The sequence below is a fragment of the Lipophrys pholis genome (assembly GCF_963383615.2).
Source record: "Lipophrys pholis genome assembly, chromosome: 4".
NCBI classification, from domain to species: domain Eukaryota; kingdom Metazoa; phylum Chordata; class Actinopteri; order Blenniiformes; family Blenniidae; genus Lipophrys; species Lipophrys pholis.
In genome coordinates this window covers 18,681,052-18,703,285 of record NC_137637.1, presented here as the reverse complement: position 1 = coordinate 18,703,285, position 22,234 = coordinate 18,681,052, and the positions used below count along the sequence as shown (strand labels likewise).

The 22,234-nt window shown below is 40.5% G+C and overlaps 1 protein-coding gene across 1 annotated transcript; it reads right to left on the bottom strand.

Moving 5' to 3' along the window:
- Positions 1-695: 695 nt before the first annotated feature.
- mapk14b (mitogen-activated protein kinase 14b) lies at positions 696-21,958 on the bottom strand. Its single transcript, XM_080462402.1, has 12 exons — positions 21,434-21,958; positions 14,318-14,447; positions 11,187-11,245; positions 10,030-10,141; positions 9,172-9,201; positions 8,851-8,898; positions 8,603-8,717; positions 7,029-7,100; positions 5,238-5,317; positions 4,659-4,737; positions 3,441-3,614; positions 696-2,863 (listed from the first exon to the last, which is right to left on the bottom strand). Exons 1-12 carry the CDS (start codon positions 21,550-21,552, stop codon positions 2,796-2,798), a joined length of 1,086 nt encoding a protein of 361 aa, XP_080318528.1. The 5' UTR covers positions 21,553-21,958; the 3' UTR covers positions 696-2,795.
- Positions 21,959-22,234: the final 276 nt, after the last annotated feature.

The following is a 22,234-nucleotide window of genomic DNA, read 5'->3' as shown; positions in this document are numbered from 1 at the left end:
AATGTGCTGTAAATCATCTCTTATGGAGGATGGTGTTCCCTCACTTTGGTTTATTTAACATTTTCAGGTATTTTATTGTGAAATGTTGAAATCTTCTAATTGTGAACGTTGAGTGGGTTGCAAATAGTCTCTAATGTGACGCATATTGAGGCACACTTCTATTTCTTCTCCAGTGAAAGGTCAGAGTATGGGAAACTAAAGAAAATTCACTAGCAGAGGTATTTAAGATAATATGATAGAATATAATATGTGGCATACTTATAATACGTACCTGATAAAGGCATATTAAAGTAGACATAAACCCACGGTGGCCTGGAAGTGCAAAACACTGCAAACTTCAGAAAACACTTCCAAATCCAAAAAACACTTCCCAATAGAGGATTGGGATTTTTTTTTCTCTATTGGGAGGTGTTTTTTTTGAATTGGGAAGTGTTTTCTCTATTGGGATTTTTTTTTTAATTGGGAAGTGATTTTTTTTTTTTTAATTGGGAAGTGTTTTCTCTATTGGGATTTTCTTTTTAATTGGGAAGTGTTTTTTTTTTTTTTTAATTGGGAAGTGTTTTTTTTTTTTTTAATTGGGAAGTGTTTTTTTTTGAATTGGGAAGTGTTTTGCACTTCCAGGCCACCGTAATAAACTCCTAATATTGTGATCTATGCTGCCCTCCAGTGGTAACAAATTCACCACGGCAAGTAGGTGAGCTTTAAAAATAGTAGCCTTTATTTTCTAATGGTGGTATTTACAGGTGGTGCGGCCTGCTGTTTTGGTTCATGTGGTCATAACCATAGTGACAAAAATATGAACGCATATCAGGCAAAACAAGCGTAACCAAGTATTTTACAGACACTGGGACATGAACGAGATGAATAGCCTTAAAGGATGCACTTGTTTTTAAAATAAAAAAAATTGTGAGGCTTCAGCATTGCCCTTCAGCATCCAGTGAGTAAACGTACACTCATTCCTGCAAACATGTGCCCTGCTCAGTTTTTCAAACAGATGATACAGTTCTACTGCCGCTTGTAAAACAATCAATAGTACAGAATCACGGAATAACATCAAATTCTGATTCAACACACAAAGTAAAACAATATAATGGAAAAGAAAACATTAAACAAGCAGTTGCACATGACACTGAAATCAGATAATTGCTTGACACAGCCAGAGGAACTGTAGATACAGCTGAATTGTTTGTGTGTGTGTGTATTTTTTTTTTTCAATAGTTCACATTGAAACTAAGCGATAATATGCCAACTTTTAATAAACTGTGATCTATATTAAGCGGTTGCTTTTGGTCTATATAGATTTGTAATTTATATTGATTTCCTTTTTTTTAATGACTAATGTTTTAGTAAACAAGCTCCGTTGGAGGACAGTACACCAGGTACCAAAGTAAAATAAATACAGCTTTAGCAAGTGTTTGAATATAACTGAGCTGTGAGAAATCAGTCGAGTTTGCTCAATTGATTTTAGACTAAAGGTTCAGCACTATATGCGACCGGTCACCGTTGGCTCCAATGCACAAGCTGTAACTGCAGTCACGGTGGCTCGACTGACGTGTGGCGCTAGTGACGATACAATTGGATTCTGATACAATAAACAACTTCATAAATAATAAAAACAACCTTAAAATCTGACAAATAATATTCTCTTTTACATCGATATACAAACAATATAAGAAAAAGATCATAAATAAGAGGGCAAACTGGTGCCCCAAACATTCAATAAACATTAATATTACTATGGTTTCTAAATGCAATATGATTAAATTACATTGTCAGTTGATGTCGTGATGAGAAACATCAAAATTTTCACAAACTACCAAGCCAAATGTGGCTCCATCATGCGGTGGCGATACTGAAGGGTGGAGACCGTTTGCTCACACATTCAACGGAAAACAGGACAGAGAAGGGGAAAAGGGGAGAAAATTGGTGGAAACTTGGAAAAAGGTTTGCAAAAAGGACACATAAGCAATTCTCTACAAACTGATTAAGTTTAAAAAAAGGGACACCTGAAGTATAGAAATTCAACAATCAGAAATGTGAATCACTGAGTTTTCCATCTTGAGGTGAGTATTTTACAGTGAGCCTATCCCATACACGCTTGTCATAAATTACTTACAGTATCATTATATAGGCTATCTTAGTATACGCTCTAATAATCAAATCCATACTGTAGAAGGGGCTGGCTGAACTGTACCACATATGGTAACCGCCTCAAATACTTATATACAAATACTGTCTGCTGTCATGTCTACACAGTTCTATGCATTCATAGAAACATGTAGTTCAATGTGTGAAGGATAGATAAGCTTTAGATATATCATAACTTCAAACTTCTCTAATTTCAACTGCTCTGCAATATTAGTTACTACTAAATGTTAAACTCTAAAAGAAAAAGAGACCCAGCAATGTCAGCAACTGAATTCCTCTAATTGGCCTGAAGACGTAAACATGTGATCTTCAGTTCGGTGAGTAAAACAAGGGGCACAATGTCAAGACTCGATGTCTGAGGGAAAGACTAAAGAAATATTAGCAGAATTAAGGTTTGCCTCAGCACTTTGGGATGCAAGGTAACAAAAATAAACAGCAACGTGGGGGGCGGCATGAACAGGATGTCGACTATTTCTTTCCTTTCTTTTCCCTGATATCGTCCCCCCGGTGTGAATGATGGCAGGCACTTGAATGTCATGGTGGTTGTGCATGAGTGTGAGGAAAAGTGGTGGATAGCCACATGAGACTGATAGTTCTTAGAGAGAGTTTTTCGGAAATCAAAAGGTGGATGAGAGCGCGCCTCCTCCTCACGATTCCATCTCGTCTCCATCGAACGAAGGTGGCACGAAGCTCAGCACCTCCTCGTAAGTTAAGGCTGTGAAAAACACAATGTACTGGTTATTCATGAACAGGATGAATGTGCATGTTCAGTGTCACATCGAGGCTTCTCACACATAGGGAGATAAATAAATGAAGCTGACCGAGAATTGAGTCGTTCTTGTAGCATTTATGTGACACCACGTTTTCACAGGTCAGGAGTGTGTATTTACTGATAGGAAGTTCCAATATGAGTGCCTACATATTGTTATTCTTAGAAATACTGAATCAATAGCTTGACAGACTGCACTACATGGAGTTCGTGAATTCACTCGTTCGTGTAGTTTCAGTGTAACAGTTTGGTACACAAGTAAACAGGAAGTAGACGTGGCTCAGTGTTCTCCTCCCATATATATCAAACCTTAGTTTCAGTGTAGCCTGAATAGCATGATGATTACATTTTCTGCAAACTTCTATTATTGGTTTCAAGTAGCCGAAGGTCTCAACAGTACGAGACAGCTACAGCAAAAGATATTGTCCCATTGGTCTTTTCTTTCTTTCTTTCTTTTTTTTTAAAGACAGGAAAGAATCACGGTGTAAAGCGTGTACATCTAATCCACAAAAAGAAAACTCACTCTTCCATTCCTCAATTTCCAGTTCACGGCTTTCAAAGCTCTGGTCATAGGGCTCTGCCTCAGGCTCGTCGTCTGGATCGTGGTACTGGGCAAAGTACGGGTGGGCCAGCGCCTCAGACGCTGTGATCCGCTTGTCCGTATCCAGCACCAACATTTTCTCCAGCAAGTCCACCGCTGCAAAACACAGTATTACCAAAAAGACAAAGATGAGTATGTTTACAGAGAAAGTTAGGGGAACATAGGGTGGATGCTACCTATCAAAGCTCAACTATTTCTGTGTTTTTTTAAGCCTAATCTGTTTCTTTGGTTTGGTTCTTTCCTCAATGTCACTTCAGCATATGAACAGGGCGAGACGGTGGAACCAACCCGCAGCAATGCGACTAACACAACCCGCTCCATTTCCCCAAGGAATTAATAAAGTACGATTGTTGTTATTCATAAAAGTCTACCAAAATATTTTTTCATTAGGTCTCCAATGGTTTATCTATTTTAATGTATATGGCACATTTTTTCTATCATTTAAAAAAAAACCTGAGGGAGAATGCATGACGTTTTCGTCTTTCCTCAAACACCTTACCTCTAATTACTTTTCAATTATTGTAAACGTTAATGTGAGACATTTCTTCAAATGCGAGTCGTTTTGAAACAGGCTTGCTCTCAATAAGACAATGCAGACCTGTTTGCATTTCGACTGCCCACTTCTGGGGTCGTCGCAGCTGATCATCATCGTGATGCGCTGCTTGATTTGGTACAAGGTTAAAGTGGTGTTTCCCTTAGCAAGGTGACTGAATTGTCGGCAGCTGGATTCAGCAAACCAGTCTACTAACCTTTAGGCGGCCATTGCCCCCAACAAGACAATATCTATGCATAATAAAAGTGCTAGTTTCATCAACTGTACACATTTTAGTGTGTTTAAACGGTTAGTAAATACTGCACATCAGTGCCAATGGCTTAAAACGTCTTTTATGTGAATCACAACACAATATAAATAAAGAGTTGCATGTCATCAGGTGAAGTGGGTAATTTTCTCTCGTCAATAAAATGCACGGCAAATATCAGACCTGTACTAACAGAATCAGGTTACCACAACGTGTTTTTCCTCTGAAACCACATCAAAACAAAGGAGAACAAATAAAAATAATTAAAAGCAATGACTTTTTGAGACCACTAGAGGGTCTTGGTGAGCCCGGAATGTCATGACAACAACATAGAACTTACCAAGAGGATTGGCACCCAGAAACACATCAGCAAAGTTCCTCTTTGGCATGTGAGAAAGTGAGTTGATGTAGTTTCTCGCCTGTGAGGAAAAACATTTTTTAAAGAAACATCCTTCAAGCTGCTGCAGCTGATAATTCAAAATGTGTTGCCATAATTTCCATTAAAAAAAATAACATGTTTGAGGCAAAGAACAATTCAGCTGTACATCGTTCGGTGATCAAAACCCCATCAACACATAAAACACATGCATTACACAAACACTCTGCCCTAATTTACATAACCAGAATGTGTTACTGATGCAACAGAAAGCTCCTCAGAATGAACAGGCTGCAGTGGAAAGCACCCTTGAAAGCCTTGCTTTGAAAAAAAAAAAAAACATGGTGAGTCAAAGTGGAAACAGGGAATATGTGGAGAGAAGTAAGCAGAAAGAAGCCAACAGAAAGTGTTTTGAAGACCATGTCTGGTGGTATTCGCCTGTGAACAGGAGTTGGGGGTATTGACAGTTGTGGCTTTGTGTTGATTCCAGCTGGAGGGAGGAAGAGCCGGGGCACGTGGGAAAGCGAAGGGAACATGTCTCACCTCATGGCTGGGCATCCTGCTTATGAGGGAGGCCGGGGGCGTCCCCGTCAGGCGCATTATCTGCTGCAGCTGGTTTATATCTTTAGTTTCAGAGTCAAGGGGCATCATAACATGAAGGTCAGCACGTCAAATGACACGGATGATAAGATGAATTTATGTATGGGAGGTAGGAGCAGGCTAGAGGGGGGCACAGGGTGAGGATGAAATGGATATAAGTGGGAATGAAACCGTTTCTGGGTTTTGATTTTAAAACAACCCTTGGGTGTTGAGTGCAATCCAGTAAAGTAATGTTTCCCAGGTAAATACAGGGATCAGCAAGACTTCACAAAGTAGAAGTACACGCTGGGAAAAAAGTGAAAGCCAAAGCCATGTGCTCAAGTAAAAATAAAGCAGTTAGGAGAATACACCTTTCAGAGCAACAGCAACAAGTGAGGCCAGGAAGTGGTAGCATCAACATGAAAAAAAGAGGAAAATGGCACAACGCTGCTAAAAACAGGCAGTGCAAAGAGAAAGAAAACGAGAAAGAAAAACACTGGTTGTGATGGTTTGGACACTCACAGACTCGGAAGAAATTTTCATAGCGAGCTCAGGCCCTGGGGTTCCAACGAGATACAAAATACGGCCCAACTGATCAATGTCTACCACACCCACATGAAGGAAAACGTAACGGGATGAAGGTGTTGGATGAGGAGAGAGGGGGGTGAGAAGCACAGCAGTCAAGAAAAGCCATAAGTTATCGTCAGACCCTGTGACTTTAGATCGACAACACCCACAAATGAAGACATAACCAGCTTCACGGTGGAGTCACTGTTGTTGTATTGTACGAACCAGTTAACAGACTAATTTCGACAAACAAGACATACCAGAAATGTAACCAAACAGCAATCCAGATGGCTTGCTCATTGCTCACCGACGGTTTGAAGAGGTTCAATCACACAAATGTCCAACATTCTTCAATCATTCAACGTGAACAATGTAGAATATCTTTGCATAATGCAAAAGTGTGTTACAAGAGCTCAGTTATGTTTCCTCTCGCCGCTATAAATGTGCAAAAACACATTAAGAGAAGAAAGACCGAAAAGATGCCAAGTGATTCTGATCCAGTGAGCAGGTCCACAACATGCACATGCAACCACACACACAAACAATGGGTTGGTTGGTTGGTTGCTTATTTTAGGGAGGAATCAAAAACACATTACACCAGAACCATGTCAAGTACTTCATATGACTAATATCTGAGTGCCGTATGCAAATTGATGTATTCAGTTTGTGTGTGTGTGTGTGTGTGTGTGTGTGTGTGTGTGTGTGTGTGTGTGTGTGTGTGTGTGTGTGTGTGTGTGTGTGTGTGTGTGTGTCTTCCTGTGCAAAGTTGTGCTGCGGTGTATCGGGTGCTCTGTGGGAGGGAAACAGTCCGGTGTACTGTATCACGGAGAAGCAGCAAAGAGGAAAGTGGGCAGTGCTGAGTCATCCATCCACCAGAGACTTTAATTCTGAGTGTGTGTGAATCACATGTGTACACGCGCACACGCAACCACACACACTTCACAATTTTGGAGTTGAGCTCAGAAAATTCAATACTCAGCAGTACTTTGAAGTCAGCCTGAAGCCGAAAAGGTGTGTTTGTGTGTGTGTGTGTGTGTGGATGTTTGCAAAGCAAACAGTGGAAACAAATTTCTGTAAACTATATGTAGACTTCTTTAAAGTAAGTTATATAGCAACCAGAGGTTTGCAAGGATGATCCCTTCTATATCTGCCAGAGAGCAACATATTGGGACAGAGGTGGAAGGATACGGTCCGTGCCAGGGAAGAGCGTCCGTCCTGTAAGTAGTTCAGCCATGATGCAGCCCACCGACCAGATATCCACTATTACAGGAAAGAATAGAAACATGCAGAATCGTAAATATGTTACAGTATGATGGAACGTTTTTGCTATAGAATAGCACAGATTCATCAGTCATATTACTGCATTAATTCCCAAATGAAAACATACATGGCTCGCAAATGAGCCGAGATCCAATATTGTGTTTGTTAAACTGTTCTGTTCTACAACCTAATGCACAGATACACAGCAGAGTTCATTTACACAAAACATGAGAATACCTAACTTCCTTTAGGAATTAGTGTGCAGACTTGAGGAGCAGAGATACATTTACAATATAGTTTATCATTAGAAAATAATCCTCTGAATAAAACAATGTTGCCAACATTGAAAAGCCTCAAATGAAGCAGGTCTTTTTATTGGGAGACGAAAATGCATTAAAGTTACTCTGCCAGAGTCTAAATGGGAAATTTTTTTAATTTAGAGGCGAGTTTTAGTTGTTGATGTCCATTTCTAATACGTTGTCAATAGCTTTCTGAATGAAATTTGTCAATACACTCAGAGAAACACGTATTTCCAGCGTTTATATTTCGGAAAAGATACTCAGGTTTGTTGACAGCATCACGGAACTGCCCGAAGAAAGATCCCGTTTATTCACTTGATCGCACAAGATCACGATTCGCATTGGAAAAAGGATTAATGATCAGTTTCACAACATTTAAGACTATTCTTGTGGCTTGAATGCTCTTTCTTTGAGAAAGTGTTTTGGGGTTTTTTTTCGGGCTAAATGTTGATATTTTCGCTGTCGCAACGCCATCTTTGATATCCCAGAAACTCAAGCGGCAAGTTTCCGTAGAGGACGTCAGTTCGCAAAACCAGTTTGTTTGTAAACATATCAATTTTGGCGTGATCGATTTAAGCAACTGCGGCTTGGAAATTTGTGGGAATGAGTGTTGACGGTCTTATTGTCATGTTTTGGTTTATTCTATGTGCAGAAGTGATACATTTTATGGGAAGTATATTCTAAAGGTTTTATTCTGGGAGAGTAACTTTAAACAGCATCTCCAACAAGAAAAAAAAAAACAACAACAAAGATTTATAATAAAAACTACAATACATACAAACATAAGGTATGTAAATAAAGCGTAAAGCAGAAACAAATTGCTATTCAACAAATGTCTTTTTCTGGATGCTTTGTGATACTCCGTTTGAAAGAGCACATTGAAAAGCTGGCCTAGATTCTCTAAAATTGTCCTCATTTGTTACAGAAGAAAAAACAGCGGACATGATGGGGGAAACATGTTTTGTTTTTATATCAAATGTCTGCTAACATTATAAAAAAACTAAACTAAACAATCTGTTGACGTTTTCATTATTGCTCAAACACTTTGACAGATTGAAAGCAGAGTTTTGTGATTGCTGTTGCACTTCAGACGTATTGGAGCGAGCTATTTTAGCACTAGTTCAATCATGTAAAACTGCGCATGATGTAACGTTACATTCAGGTTTGGCCCGAAGCTTTACGCCCGAATGTCTGTGTGCATACCGGTCATGTTGTAGTGCATCCAGTTGAGCATGATCTCGGGGGCGCGGTACCACCGGGTGGCTACGTATCCCGTCATTTCATCATCTGTGTGTCGTGCCAAGCCAAAGTCCAGGATCTGCAGGATGAGGAAGGAGTTTGTGGAGATGAAAAGTGAATAAGGGTTGAAAGCATATTGACAAAATGTGTTCGATTGGATTAAGTTACATACTATACTGTCAACCTCAAAAAGGAAGGAACTGGATTCTCACCTTCAGCTCGCAGTCTTCATTTACTGCCAAATTACTCGGCTTCAAGTCCTGAGCAAGAGAAAAAAGGCAGAAGTCAAAACACAAATATGAAAGCAACTCAAAATCTTGTTAGCATTATGCACTCAAAGTGGCCTTTTGAGCTCCCTTACATTAAAAGATTTCTACAGTTACTAATCTCATCTTTATTGTTTGGATCTTTCAGTAATGTAAAACACCTCAACATACTTATATAATACAAAACATGTCCTCTTTGGGTAAAAGAAACCAAAGTTATCTGTAGGAATCTGATTTGTTTAGGCATTTAGAAAGACAATCACTTACTCTGTGAATGATATCTGCAGAGTGGATATACTGTTGGGGGAGGAGAAATAAGAACGTCAACCAAACATTTAGCAGTGTTATGTTTGAAATCTATTGAGCAGAACAATAAAGACCAACAAATTTGAAAGTCAATACAGTCAATAAGACTTGAGGAAGTACAAAGTATGTTCTGCAAACGTATAATCGTGGTAAGAAAGTACGAGTATTACATGAAGCTATACAGCTTTATCAGTGTTTACAGTAACTAAAGTCTGAAGAAACATTGGTACGGACTTTCATTGATAGCTCAACTTTTACACAGTAACATATTCTGCTGTCAACAAAGAGCTGCTATTGACTCCACCTCACTGCAGGAAAAGAAAAGCTTTATACTGCTTATGACTAACACAGCTGAAATTAAAAACAAACAAACCAAAACAAAACACGTGCGCTTCTGCACCAAGAAAAACTTTAAATTTCAACGTGTCACTTACTGTGGATTTTTCAGAAGTTCAAGTTACATATGTGTGGCACACTAGTGAGTCTTGCCTGTAATTTTATGATCATCCTGAAGATGGGTTAAGTTACATTTTGTGACTTCTTTATACAGGCAAAGATCTATATCTCCTGTTGCTGGTAGTTTTTTTTTTTTTTTTTACCCATTAACAATCATAGGGTTCTGTTTATATGAAACACGCAAAATCCCTTCAGCAGCACAGGTTGCACTAAATGAAATCTAATTTACAAGTTAAACATTTGTTATTTTTCCGCAAACAAAGAAAGGTAACTTCATCCATCTTCAGAGTGAGTCCATTAAAATGGCCTGAGGGCTCACTGCATCCATCTGAGGAGTCTGAACTGATCACCGAGCCGCCTCACCTTCAGGCCTCTGAGGATCTGGTAGATTAGAAACTGCACGTGGTCGTCAGTCAGCTTCTGACACTTCACAATGTTGTTGAGGTCTGCTCCCATCAAATGCGTCACCAAGTACCTACAAATCACAGAGGCGATCAGATGTCGTGTTCCAGAAAGCAGAAAGTCCCTCTTTGTTTTCTCAGGTTTTTATGGTTCACTCATGCGTGCGCTTGCTGTTTATTCTTGTGTTATAAAGTATCATGTCAGTGTGAGTTAATCATGGAACGTTTAATTAAAATCACTTGTCATATACTGAAATAACAATCTCATTATCTGAATCAATAAAGTTGTGTGCACTACCATTACGTTATAACCTTGCCTGCGTTGAGGAAAAGTTGAAGGTTCCTATTGAACTGATTCAGTTACTTGAAGCCAGGAAAGGGTACAAAAACAAAAAATCAGATAGTGTGAAAACAGAAAAGAAGAGGACTCTTATTGCTTTTTGACAGTAGACTGACTGAGGCCAGTGGTGGCTGTAGCCTGCGTTTGCACTTTATATCTGCTCCAGCTTACCAGCTGCAGGCTGGCTGAAGGGCAGTAAGCATGCGTCTAATTTTTATGCTTCACGATGGCTGTTTTTATGTTGTTTCTGCGGTCATCTGTTCACATGAAGGAGAAGTATTACATATTCAAATAGTGTACAAGTGCAGCCTGCACGCGACTGTACGTGTAGGTAGAGCTCACATTCTCACAAATGTGCAACATGCTGATGACGCGCCGCCAAGCAGCGAATTGGAGGGCGCTGATTAAGAATTCTGTACACATGCACACACTCACAGTACCCCAAGAGACTGCCAGATGGCTGTTACCATGGAGACTAACTGTGATGTGTCCAAGTCCACGTGTTCATCCTACTTTCATCTACTTTCCTCTGGGTATGACTTCACACACTGGACATGCATGAAGTTGTGAGCTGTGGCTTTGTTATCATATGTAAATCTCCTGAGGCTCTTATCATCTTATCATGTGCTGTTGTGTAGTTTCATTGTGATAAAACTACAACTATAGAAACAGACAGAAGGAGGTAGAGAATGAGTGAGTGAGGATGAACACCAAGGAAGCACCCCCCTCCCAAAAAATTAAAAAACAAAACAATGAGAGAGCGAGAGAGAGCAACTTACACATCATTGAACTCTTCTAAGCTCGTCGCTGGTGTGAAAACATCTAATAGACCAATCACCTGAAGGCAGAAAAAGGCAGTCGAGATTAGAAATCGGTTCACAAACCTGTCTATATTTTGTGGTTTTGAATGCCATCATGCATGCTTTAACCATAACAACATGGATGGTTCCGATAAATGCAACACACTGACGCTGAACCGTGTGACCCTTCTATAGAATTACAGTGCAAGGCATGATATTACCCTGTTCTGAAGATGCAACGTTTAAATCAATTTCATGAAACAAATAGGCCATTATTGTTCCTCTCTTTTGCCTTAGACGCTTTTTATATTAGATTTTGTGCCGCATATCAGGTCATCGTGGCCATTTGTTTTTGTTATGAAGTCCTGTCATCACATAAATGACACCAATAACAGTAAGAGATAGCGGCAGAGGAAGCAGCAAATGTTATTTAGAAAATATGTTAACTAGGCATGTAAAGAGTGATAAAGCGGCACACAAGGGTGTATTCAAGCTGAACCTTGAAAATCAAGACAGTTGCGCAATTACAGTGTCATGTTAGACTAAGTTAACAACTAACTGGTTTCATTCTTATATATACAAACTCTTGTTTATTCTATTCAGTTTTGCACAGGCTAAAAATGATGCGTCAAAATGACAAATTATTGTTGCAAAAAAAAAAAAATAATAATAATAATAATATATATATATATATATATATAACAATCTAATACTTTCTTTCAGGCAGAATTTCAGAGGAGAAAATATAAACATGACATTATCTGGGAAGAGAAAGTAGTCAGTTCCTGCAGTGTGTGTGTGTGTGTGTGTGTGTGTTCTCCCGAGGATGCAGGCACACTGGCAGACAGCTATGCAGAGTGCCACCCCTGCCCCCGCCCTTCAGGGAGACACAGAGCTGGATAGGTATTATGACAACACTGTAGCAGCCCACCCACACAGGACCCAAGCCTTCGTCTGATTGGTGGACCAAAGCCACAACAAACTGCTGATTGGCGCACGCAGGCTTTCCAAAATCCAAACCCAGGGAGTCTCCTGGCAACAGCATGAGCAAAACATAGAATCCCGCTCTGTGTAAATCAAAAGATGGGTAATAAAACACTGACGATTCCTGACGGAGGAAGAAAAGAAAGAAAGAAAAAAAAAAAAAAGAGCACATCTTTGCACATTTTTTCCCCTTAAGAGATAAAAACTGAATCAGGCAACAGCATGTTGAGACTCAGATGAAATATTCTGTCATGTGAGAGAAGACATTTATAGACAACGTCAACATCTTGCACACGACACGGTGATACGGGCACTGATTCTCTTCAATCCTAAACAATCACCTTTTAATGGAATCTCATTTACGTAAAATAAATGAACCGATGTTTGTTTTTTTACCAGTTGTGCAATGCTACGACTGCTTAAAAACACCCAAGCTGTTCCAGCACTAAGAATAGGGCTTGTATAGAAAACTAGATTGACAAATGTAGTGTTGTGCAAGGACTGAGCACAGTGCGGCATGAAGTGAATCACAAGCATGCTTAATTTGTGTCTTGGCACCGTCCATGATCTTTCATAAGGAACTTCTTCACAACATAAGGATGGCCTGGATTATTTGGCAATACATTTTGGCAACTATCTCACTGTGGTCTTATCTAGATTCCTATTGAACTAGCAAAAGCAATAATAATAAAAACTTCTTCTTGTGCAGCATTTTCTGATTGAATAAATCTTAAGTAATCATTTGTAAAGCTTTACAAATACGTTGCATTTTGAACAGCTTCATCTGCAGGTCTTGCATAGCAACAATTTCTCAACTTGAAAACGTACAACTTCCTTCACAGTCCATGACGTGTTATTCAAAGAAAATAACTATAAAAATGGATTGTGGTCAATAAAATCAAACCGTTTTAATGCGGGAGAGTTTTGGGTTTTCCCCTTTGAGAGTTGAAGACGAAGTCTCGTTTTTCCATTTTGTGCTGCTGCTGGTTGATGATGCCAAAGAAGTTCTCACAACAACTTTTCACTCGCTTATTATCCTGTTTCTTACATCTATTATTTTAGGAAGACAATAACTATTCATTGCAAAGCCCAGAGTGCTCTCGATGGCAAGTTCCCACATAGCAAACCCATCATCTACATTTCAGCTGGAGATATCAGAGCCGAATACGTTACAAAACACACAAAGACAGCATCTGTTTGATCAAAAGCGTTAGTTGGATGTAGCGATATCACACAGGAACCCACAACTGGGTTTGTGTTTTATATACAGGCAAGTGTCTGCATGCATGCAAAGTAGCAACAAGGAAACCTGCATGAACTAAGACGCCCATATCAGTGATGGTGGGAGTCAAATTAAAGCGAAGGCCCAGAAAAGTTCAGAAAAAAACCCCTCTAGGTGTGAAATAAAAAAAAAAAAAAAAAAAAAAAAAAAAAAGAAGGTTGCAACAATAAAGCACAAAAGGAAGGAGAGGTTTTCAGCCATTGTAAACCTGTTTGGTGACTCATCGCTCAGCAAAGCAAAACAAGTTTTGATTACTTGCAGGGGAAAGAACCTCTGAACATGACATCACACCAGCCAGAGTTGGGGCCTGTGCTCAAGAGTTGTTTTCTTGCTGTCAGATATGAAAATAACTGAAGAAGCCACTGTATGTTTTAACATGTCATTCCATCACCCCTACTTTTGGGGCATGGGCAAGAGGGGTTTTCCTGACAGCTTGAGGGAGATGACACACAGTAGGATAGTGACACACTGAGTCACACTCCCGTTGAGTTTACCCACTCTCTCGCCAATAAAAAAAAAAGAGAATAGAAAGCATTACTTTTTCAATGTTACCCTTCAAAATAAAAACTGGAGTTAAAAAAGAAGAAAGAAAAATAGCCCATTAATATGGGGGGTGTATGTGCAGAGTTGTGTTACTGCCCGTCTCTTGTTTTAAGTGTCCACGGGTGGAGAATAACATCCTGACACAGAGACAGACGGAGACACAGACAACTAGACAGAAATTTTCATGCACATCCAATATTTCCCTCGGGGCTAAACTACAGAACAAGGAAAACACTGCATAGTGTTACGCGATCTCACCAGAGATTTAAAAGCCGAGCGGTGGAGGTGAGGGCTGACTTACGTTCTCGTGCTTCATGTGCTTGAGCAGCCGCAGCTCTCTGTAGGTTCTCTTCGCATGGATGATGGACTGAAAGGGTCTGGACAACTTCTTCACCGCTACCTTCAGACCCGTCTTCACGTCATACGACGAGCTGAAGAAACAAAACAAAGGGTTGAGGTGTTGATTGTAAAGAGGAAAATAATTAGAGCCGCTTGCCAAATACTGTCACATCAATACTTTTACATTTATACATTTCGTTGACTTTAACAGACAACGAGATGCTGCTCCAGACTGTGTAGGTGGCTATAACACGGTAAACCAACAAACAATTATATAACGCTAAGCTCTTGGTTTCAGTTCTTATTATACGCTGCAGCAGGCGCTCATATGGGGAACACAACTGAAGCTATTGACAAATATCTGCTGCACCGCATGCAACTTTGCTACTACACTAATTACCTGTAGTTTGTGCAATGGCGATTCGAAGTTCAATTACACATACTTTCATATCATGGCTTTTTTACATGTTACGGGGCAGAAGGCGCATAAGTGTAACCTAATCTTAACATGGTGTCCATCACCACTTAACACTACCAAATATCATAACCATAATATGTCTGCAGAAGTCACCCCTCCCTGTCTGACTCACAGAACACAAAATTCTTCATGCCAGAAATATGAGGCACAACATTAACAGAGGACTGTGCAGTAGTTGTAGTTGTAATATAATGCTACTTATTCATCATGTAAGAGGAGAACGGAGGTGCTTTATAAGCTCCAATTTCTTTCTTTGGCAGGTGAAAACAAGTCTAAACACATTGCCAGTGTTTAAGGACAACCTCCAGCTTAAAGAAGAACTAGAGGTCTTAGATGTCATCATGTGACCCCCACAGTTTACCTGATTGTAACCGAATCAAGTCAGTTTGGCCATATACCGATCTCTCTCCTGCTGTTTCAATACTTGTAATTTGCATTAAGTGATTAAAGTCAAGTATAACAAAGTATGTTTGCCTCAATTTGCCGCGACAGTATAAATAATGACAAGTCGTTTTAACATAAAGGGTGAAAGTGCAGCACATTTCCATTAGCTCTATTCAGCAGACGCCTTGCAAACTCTGCTGGAGTCGTGCACGTGAGTGTGCGTGTGTTTCCTCTGGTGCTCACTCAGCCTTTGATTCAATGTTTCTCTCATTTCATTGTAGTAATGCAGCAAAATAAGCAGTCGTTTTTTAGTAAGGCAAATAAATGATGTAGAGGAGGGAATAAGCAAAAGGCAGGGTAGCGCTATCTCGAAGAATGAAATGTGCTCTAGTTCTGTCAGACAGACAGAAGGGGCCGTGCCTCCCCAAGAAGCTTGCCATTGCTGTATTTCCTGTATCTGTGAGAGAACATCACCCACTTACAATAAACCACATTCCTTCCTGGTCAGTCACTCAAGCTGCATCGCAAACAGACGACCCCAAAATCGGTCAGAAAATTCTACATGTACTGTTATATATAACAATATATACAGTTGTTGTTTTATTTCTTCTCTGCAGCAGCTATGTTCAGAGGAGGAGCTGCTGAGAATAAAACTCATTTATAAATAGAGGCCAAACAATTACACCACCTGAACCACTGATCCAGTCCTGAGCTGCACCGTGGCCTTACAGTTACGAGTTCAGAGTTAAGGCCATGTCAACACTCCTGTGTTTCCTCTGGATGAACTCTACATTCAAACCACAGGCGCAAACCCCCCCCACTGACCCACCCACCCACCAACATGTGACTGGTAATTTGAAGTTGTGTTTCAATTTGCTATGCCACCAAGAAGAATATTTTTGTTTGACTGAATAAAGTGTGACCATGAGCGCCAAGCGTCCGTAATAAGAACTTTAAGATAAGCAGCACGCTCTTTCCAGTAAGTCAGAGATTATCTCCCACACCCAATGTACTTGATGTTCGAGACTTGCAGATCAACTATTATGTGTGTCATTTGTGAGGAGACTCGGGACACAGTAAGTACAAGAGTGGAAAAATAAATAAATAAATAAATCTGACCCACTAGGTATTTAAAATTGCTGCTTATCTGGAAGGCAAGCAATAAGAGACTAAGCACACAGCATCCAATTAGTATGTAATAAATGGAATGGCAATAAGAAATGGCCATACATCTGAGGCTGTAAAAGTTGCAACGCTGTGAGGAAAAATGGACAGTCAGTATACTCACTAACAGCATCAGCAAACTGGTAAATGTGTGTACTGTGGCAGCTTTTGTTGGGATGTAAGTTTTAAGTGTGTCGTCATTGTTCAGCATGTGTCGGTAAACCTTAAATGTGCAGTTGTGATGCAAAAACCGCGCACGGTTTGTACGATTGGATGGGGCATTTGTTATTTTATTCTCCACCTTAACAAATACAGTACAAGCATGCGATCGAGTCTGACAGGGTACATTTACAGTGATGAATTGGAAAGACCAATCATTTAGTTGTCAAACGGCAAAATACTCTGAATTGAGGGTTTCGTGCGAGGATGAGCCCCTCCTCAGAGTCAGAACCACCCCACCCAACTCTCACACTGCACACATTATCCAAAGCCAAGAGGCAATATTTTTGTTGAGGGGTGTTCTCGCGCTATTTAAACTGCATTTATTCTTATTCTGTTGTTGATTTAATGTTCATAAACAGTCGATCAAGACATTCATTTCTCCACAAGTTAATCAACCAAAGTCATCCTGTCCAGCTCAATTAGTCGACATAACACTAATGTAGTACTAACCCGTGTGGCCAGAGTGTGCTAATAGAATTTACAACAGACCAGCAAACGTGGCAGATATTTAGCTACCATTACTTTTGAGGTTTTGTCCACTAACTTATCATGACATGTGATTATTTAAATATTCACTATATCATCTTTATGAGAAAGAAAAAAAAAAAGCTTCTTTAAACAAACGTGACCAATCATTGCAAAGGCAAATCGTTTTAATGTGCTTCTCCAAACTAGTTAGATCATTTTGAGAAAGGAAGCAAATCCTCAAAATCTATTAAAGCAACGGGTGAAAAGAGGAACAGGATTTGAACGTTAGCTGTGTAGCAGTCATACGGTCGGTTCCACATTCCTCGCCATCGTGGAGTTTTGCTGTGACTCCGGACAAATCGCCATATCTTACCGAGTGCATCATGACGCCCTACATGTTGCACTGCTCTCAAAGCGTTGCGTTCACTGCCCGGATAATTCAATTTATGATAGATAAACATCAACAAATGTCGAAGACAGTGAGATAAAAGTAGTGGTGTTGTCTAGCTGCACGAGAACAAGCTTGTTCTCGAACGTTGGCCTCACGTCGATATAACCTTGGGCCAGTGTTTACACGGCATAAATTGCAATCTCACACAATATTTCCCTCCATTTCATAATAACCATGAGGCCTCGACTTATAACTGAGAAGGAGATGGCACTGATTACCCAATCGACTGTGCTCATAAAGATAAAAGTAAACAACTCGACCAGCTCTCTCAAATTAGGACAGCCGAGAGATAGATGAAACTCGGCTAAAGGATCTTTTTACTGAATGTATGTCTTCATTTTCTAATGTAACCAGGCAATAAAACTTTTTTTCCTGTTTTCTTTAATTCATTGAGAATTAGTTTTAAACAAGAACGAACTACATTCAGTTAATTTGGTTTGCACCCATTTCATAATGTGTTTTTTGATATAAATACTTTAAATGTACAGTAGAAAACACAAATGCAGTGAATATTTCCTTTCCTCCCTGCTGACTGAATCACAGGTACTCCCCCTGTTCTCAGGTGATAAGACCTCCCCTTAACTATGTTTGGGGGGATTTTAAGTTCAATCCATAACTTGATACCAAAATTAAAGGTCCTCATTTTCTGACATCAGAAGTCAACTCAGTCATAAAGCTCACACGACCATACGTTGGCGCTAAAGTCATAAAATTACTGGTTTCTTGAGTCAGCTAAGAAGTCAGCCTAAGTTGCTCTGAGGTTAAAACCAAGTGTGTAATAAGAACTTGCCAGAATGAGCAACATCATGAGCTTATATCTTTTTCAGTAAATGATCTAACCCATGCAGGCAGAGTATAGAGGCAGCTATAAAACATACAGCAAACAGTCAAATCTGATTCAAGTAATGCATTTGAAATTTAGCTAAAACTCCCAGTGAACAAGGGAGCCGTTTACCGTCACCTGGGGTGATGCTCAGAAACGATCCGAGTCAAATACAGTTCAAATGTGTCCATAGCAGTTTGTATATATTAGTATGTTGTGAAAAAGATCATACAAAAAGGAGTGTCATATGTTTTTTGAGAACAACACAGGAAACGAAATAAAGTTCAGAGATAAGAGCTACCATACGTGTGCATGCTGCGCTCATTTCATTAGTCTATAGCAATAATGAAGAAAATATATTATTTCACATGAAATATACTTATTTAAGTAAAACGGACCATGTACATGCCTTTAATTAATTGACGGTGGAGTGAAATGAGGTCCCATTCTATCCAAAGCTCAAGTTTTATCATGTATTTTGAGAGGTTTTCTGCCATTTCCCTTTCCTCAAAGGGAAAATTGAGATATGAGCCACCTCATGGTGACAGCTGAGAGGCCTAAACTCAATAACGTCGATCCAGAGCAAGAGGCAGCAGCACTCACTACAAACTCTCTTTCCACACAAAACCTGGACCTCCTCCAAGCCTGACGCTGTAAAATAGAGCAAAGGTCAGCAATTCGGAGGCAACAATCATTTTTCTTGTACTTAATGTGGCTTATACATATAAGCGAGAGGCTGATGGTCAAAACCCACACGGAACATGCTTTGGAAATTTAACCGAGCCGTTAGGGAGCAACATTATGGCGGTAACAACAAAGACTTGGCTGCCTCAGTGGCTGGGAGCATGTGTCCAGCTGACCAACAGCCGTTACATGCTGGAGTAAAGTCTTATGAGGTTATTTTTATTTTTCAGATACCTTCTGAAGGGTTATGAGAAACACTGCCATTTGGCCCTGACTGACTGCAGAGTCTTTGATGTCTCCAGGAGAAAAACTGTCAGTTCTTTACTCTGACTGGGGATGTGGTCAGATGCAGAGAAAGGCAAAGAGAAATTGCCCAGACAATAACTTGAAAAGAAACAGAAGACAGAAAATGATGGTGCTGTCAAGTTCTGTACTGAACACGGACGACCAACACCGGATATTAAGTGATCAGTCAGAGATAGGAGACAATGAAAGCACCTTTATTCAATTTTTATGCATTCTAATGGTTTCAACGTAATTACAAATTAGCATAAATGACATGCGTGTCCCCCATATTATTTTATACATAAATGGAAATACGCCCACTATCAAAGCTAGACAACACTAAATAATCTAAAGTGGTTATCAAACATGGATGGCAAGATATGTAATTCACAATTTAAAGTGTGAACATTTTTAGTCCAACTAAATTTGGACTTTAAAACTACATGTAAACATTAAAGTTGGACTGAAATCCAAGTTTTTGAAGTTAGACTAACCAGATAAAACAACTGCAACATGATCTACTTTTGCATGCACACAGAGCAGTCGGACATGTGGTAGATCTGCAGCATATAAAAAGTAAAGTGAAACTCAAATAGAAGAGGAGATTATCAACTGCAAACATGGTCAGAATTGGTGCAGTTCATACTTCATGCTCTCTAAGCTTGATTTTGTTTACTGTTGTGGTCAGCGATGTATAGGTCAAATGAAAACGGACCTATATTGATAAGCTGAAAAGGACAATCTGAACAACCGATTGACGCATTTCCTGTGAATATAAACTGAGACTAAAACAATAGTCCAAATAACCGGATTAGTTTAGCAATAACCGCAACCAGGCTGTGCAGTAATCACACTGCGTGATGCAGCAAGTCCAGACATTAAGAGAACAGTCAAAGTTAGGGGAGGATGAAACTGTTCTTCTTTTGCACCTGTATCAGGGTGACTTAGGTCGTCTGAGAAATATATTCAACACAACAATGTTTCTCTTTTGTTGCCGTTAAGACAAAATGATGTCATGGTTTGTTCATAATTTGTCACTTACTGTATGATGAAATAGGACAGTTTGATAGGATGGAGTCATCACTTAAAGTTAAAGAGAGATAAAAACAAACAAACACATAATAGCATTTTTTTTATTTATTCATAGGCCTGGCTTGATTGGATATCAATATGAATCACAAAATAGTCTGATGTAAAGAGTGATTTCATGGTCAGCACACCAGTTACCACTAATAACAAAATGAGACATATTCAAATACTTAAGGTGTTACGAGCTGAAAGGTTTCCTGATGATGGTGGGATAGCATCTGTGACTGTGTGATGACTGCAAGTGGCCACAGTTGAGGCCACTGCCTAACCTCGGGACTGTGAGTCATGTGTGTACCACAACGGGAGAAAGGATGACATCATTCTGGAGTCATCATCGCCGTCGGGTGGGCTCCCGTAGAAAAGCGTGCGCGAGGGGGCCCTACTTTCCGAAAAACCACGTGACCTTCTGGTACTCTGCAGGCTGCACCCAACTGGAAAATGCATAATGTATGCCTGTGTAAAAGTGCCAGGTTGTGTGCATGCAAAGACACAATGCTATTCTACTGGAAAAAGCCATTGTGTCAGTAGACGCCTGGCTGAAGCTGAACGTTTCTCCGAACGGACGCAGATGAGATGAGGAGGTAGATAGAGCCCCTCCGCCACATGATGCAAGCCTGGACTTGTCTCTGGTCTTCAAAACCGACTAAAACTGCACAATAAGCACAGGGGATTTAGTTCAACTCCACCCTGCAGCTACTCAATGTGGCTTACAGGTGTTTACGGGACAGAGGGAGAGAGAGAGAGAGAGAGAAAAAAAAAAAGTAAGGAGGCGTATGGAAATATGCGCACAAAAACAAGAATAATCCCCACCCGCCGGAAAATATGCGAGCGTGCACACGATGTGGCATCGCAGCCCGAGTGTGAACGCGTAAACAAAAGAGACAAACTACAGCTTCCATGTCTTCCGCTGGCACCCCGTGCACGCCGCTGAGCAGCCCCGGGGTTGAGGGCAGCTGTGCCGGGCCTCGGTAGGTGGTGAAACACCGTCTGCCCGTTGTGCAATCTCGATACTTCTGCAACAACTACTCACCACACGGACCCGTAAGCACCGGAGCCGACGGGGGACAAGTTCTGGTACCGCTCCGGGACCTCCCACACGGTTTTGTTGAGCTCCTGCCGGTAGAAAGTGGGTCTCTCCTTCTGCGACATTCCTGCGGATTCACCAGCCCCGCAGTGACAAAACAAGGCAGCGGAAACTTCTGCTCCCTCTGCTCTGCTCTCCTCTCCTCTCCTCTCCTCCCCGCGAGACACGACGTGCTGCGCCGCCGCTTCACGCTGAAACTTCACCGCCGAGACCCGACCCTCGATGTATTTTCAACTTCCGCAGCGCGAGTCGTGCAGATTCGGTGCAGTCGTGCAAAAATAAAATAGAGAAAGAAAATCCCCTCCTCTGCGTGCAGGTCGGGGCGCTTCGCAGACAACTTCCCGTCCACAGCTCGCTGACTGTGTATGGGTCAGGAAGCGCGCTCCCGCTCGCGCTGCTGGATTCTTCGCTGTATCTGAGGAGACGTGCACGCGTACGTTGTTTCGTCACAGCGCGCCCCCGGTGTTCGTCTCGTTCACGCGAGAATAGCGTGTCTGTTGGGAAACCACGGGTTTACCCATGAGAAGGGAACAGAAAGTGGGAATCTCCCACCGATAGTTTATTGAAGAATTTCCTTCTATTCTATTCTATTCTATTCTATTTTATTCTATTCCATGTTCTTTTTTACTTCACGTCAATAAGAAAATATCTCAAACTCTGGGCTATCTACCCCTCCTTCTCTCCTAACTATCTAAAAGTGAGATAAAAACATAATATCCCTCCTTACAGTGACGTACTCAACTCAAG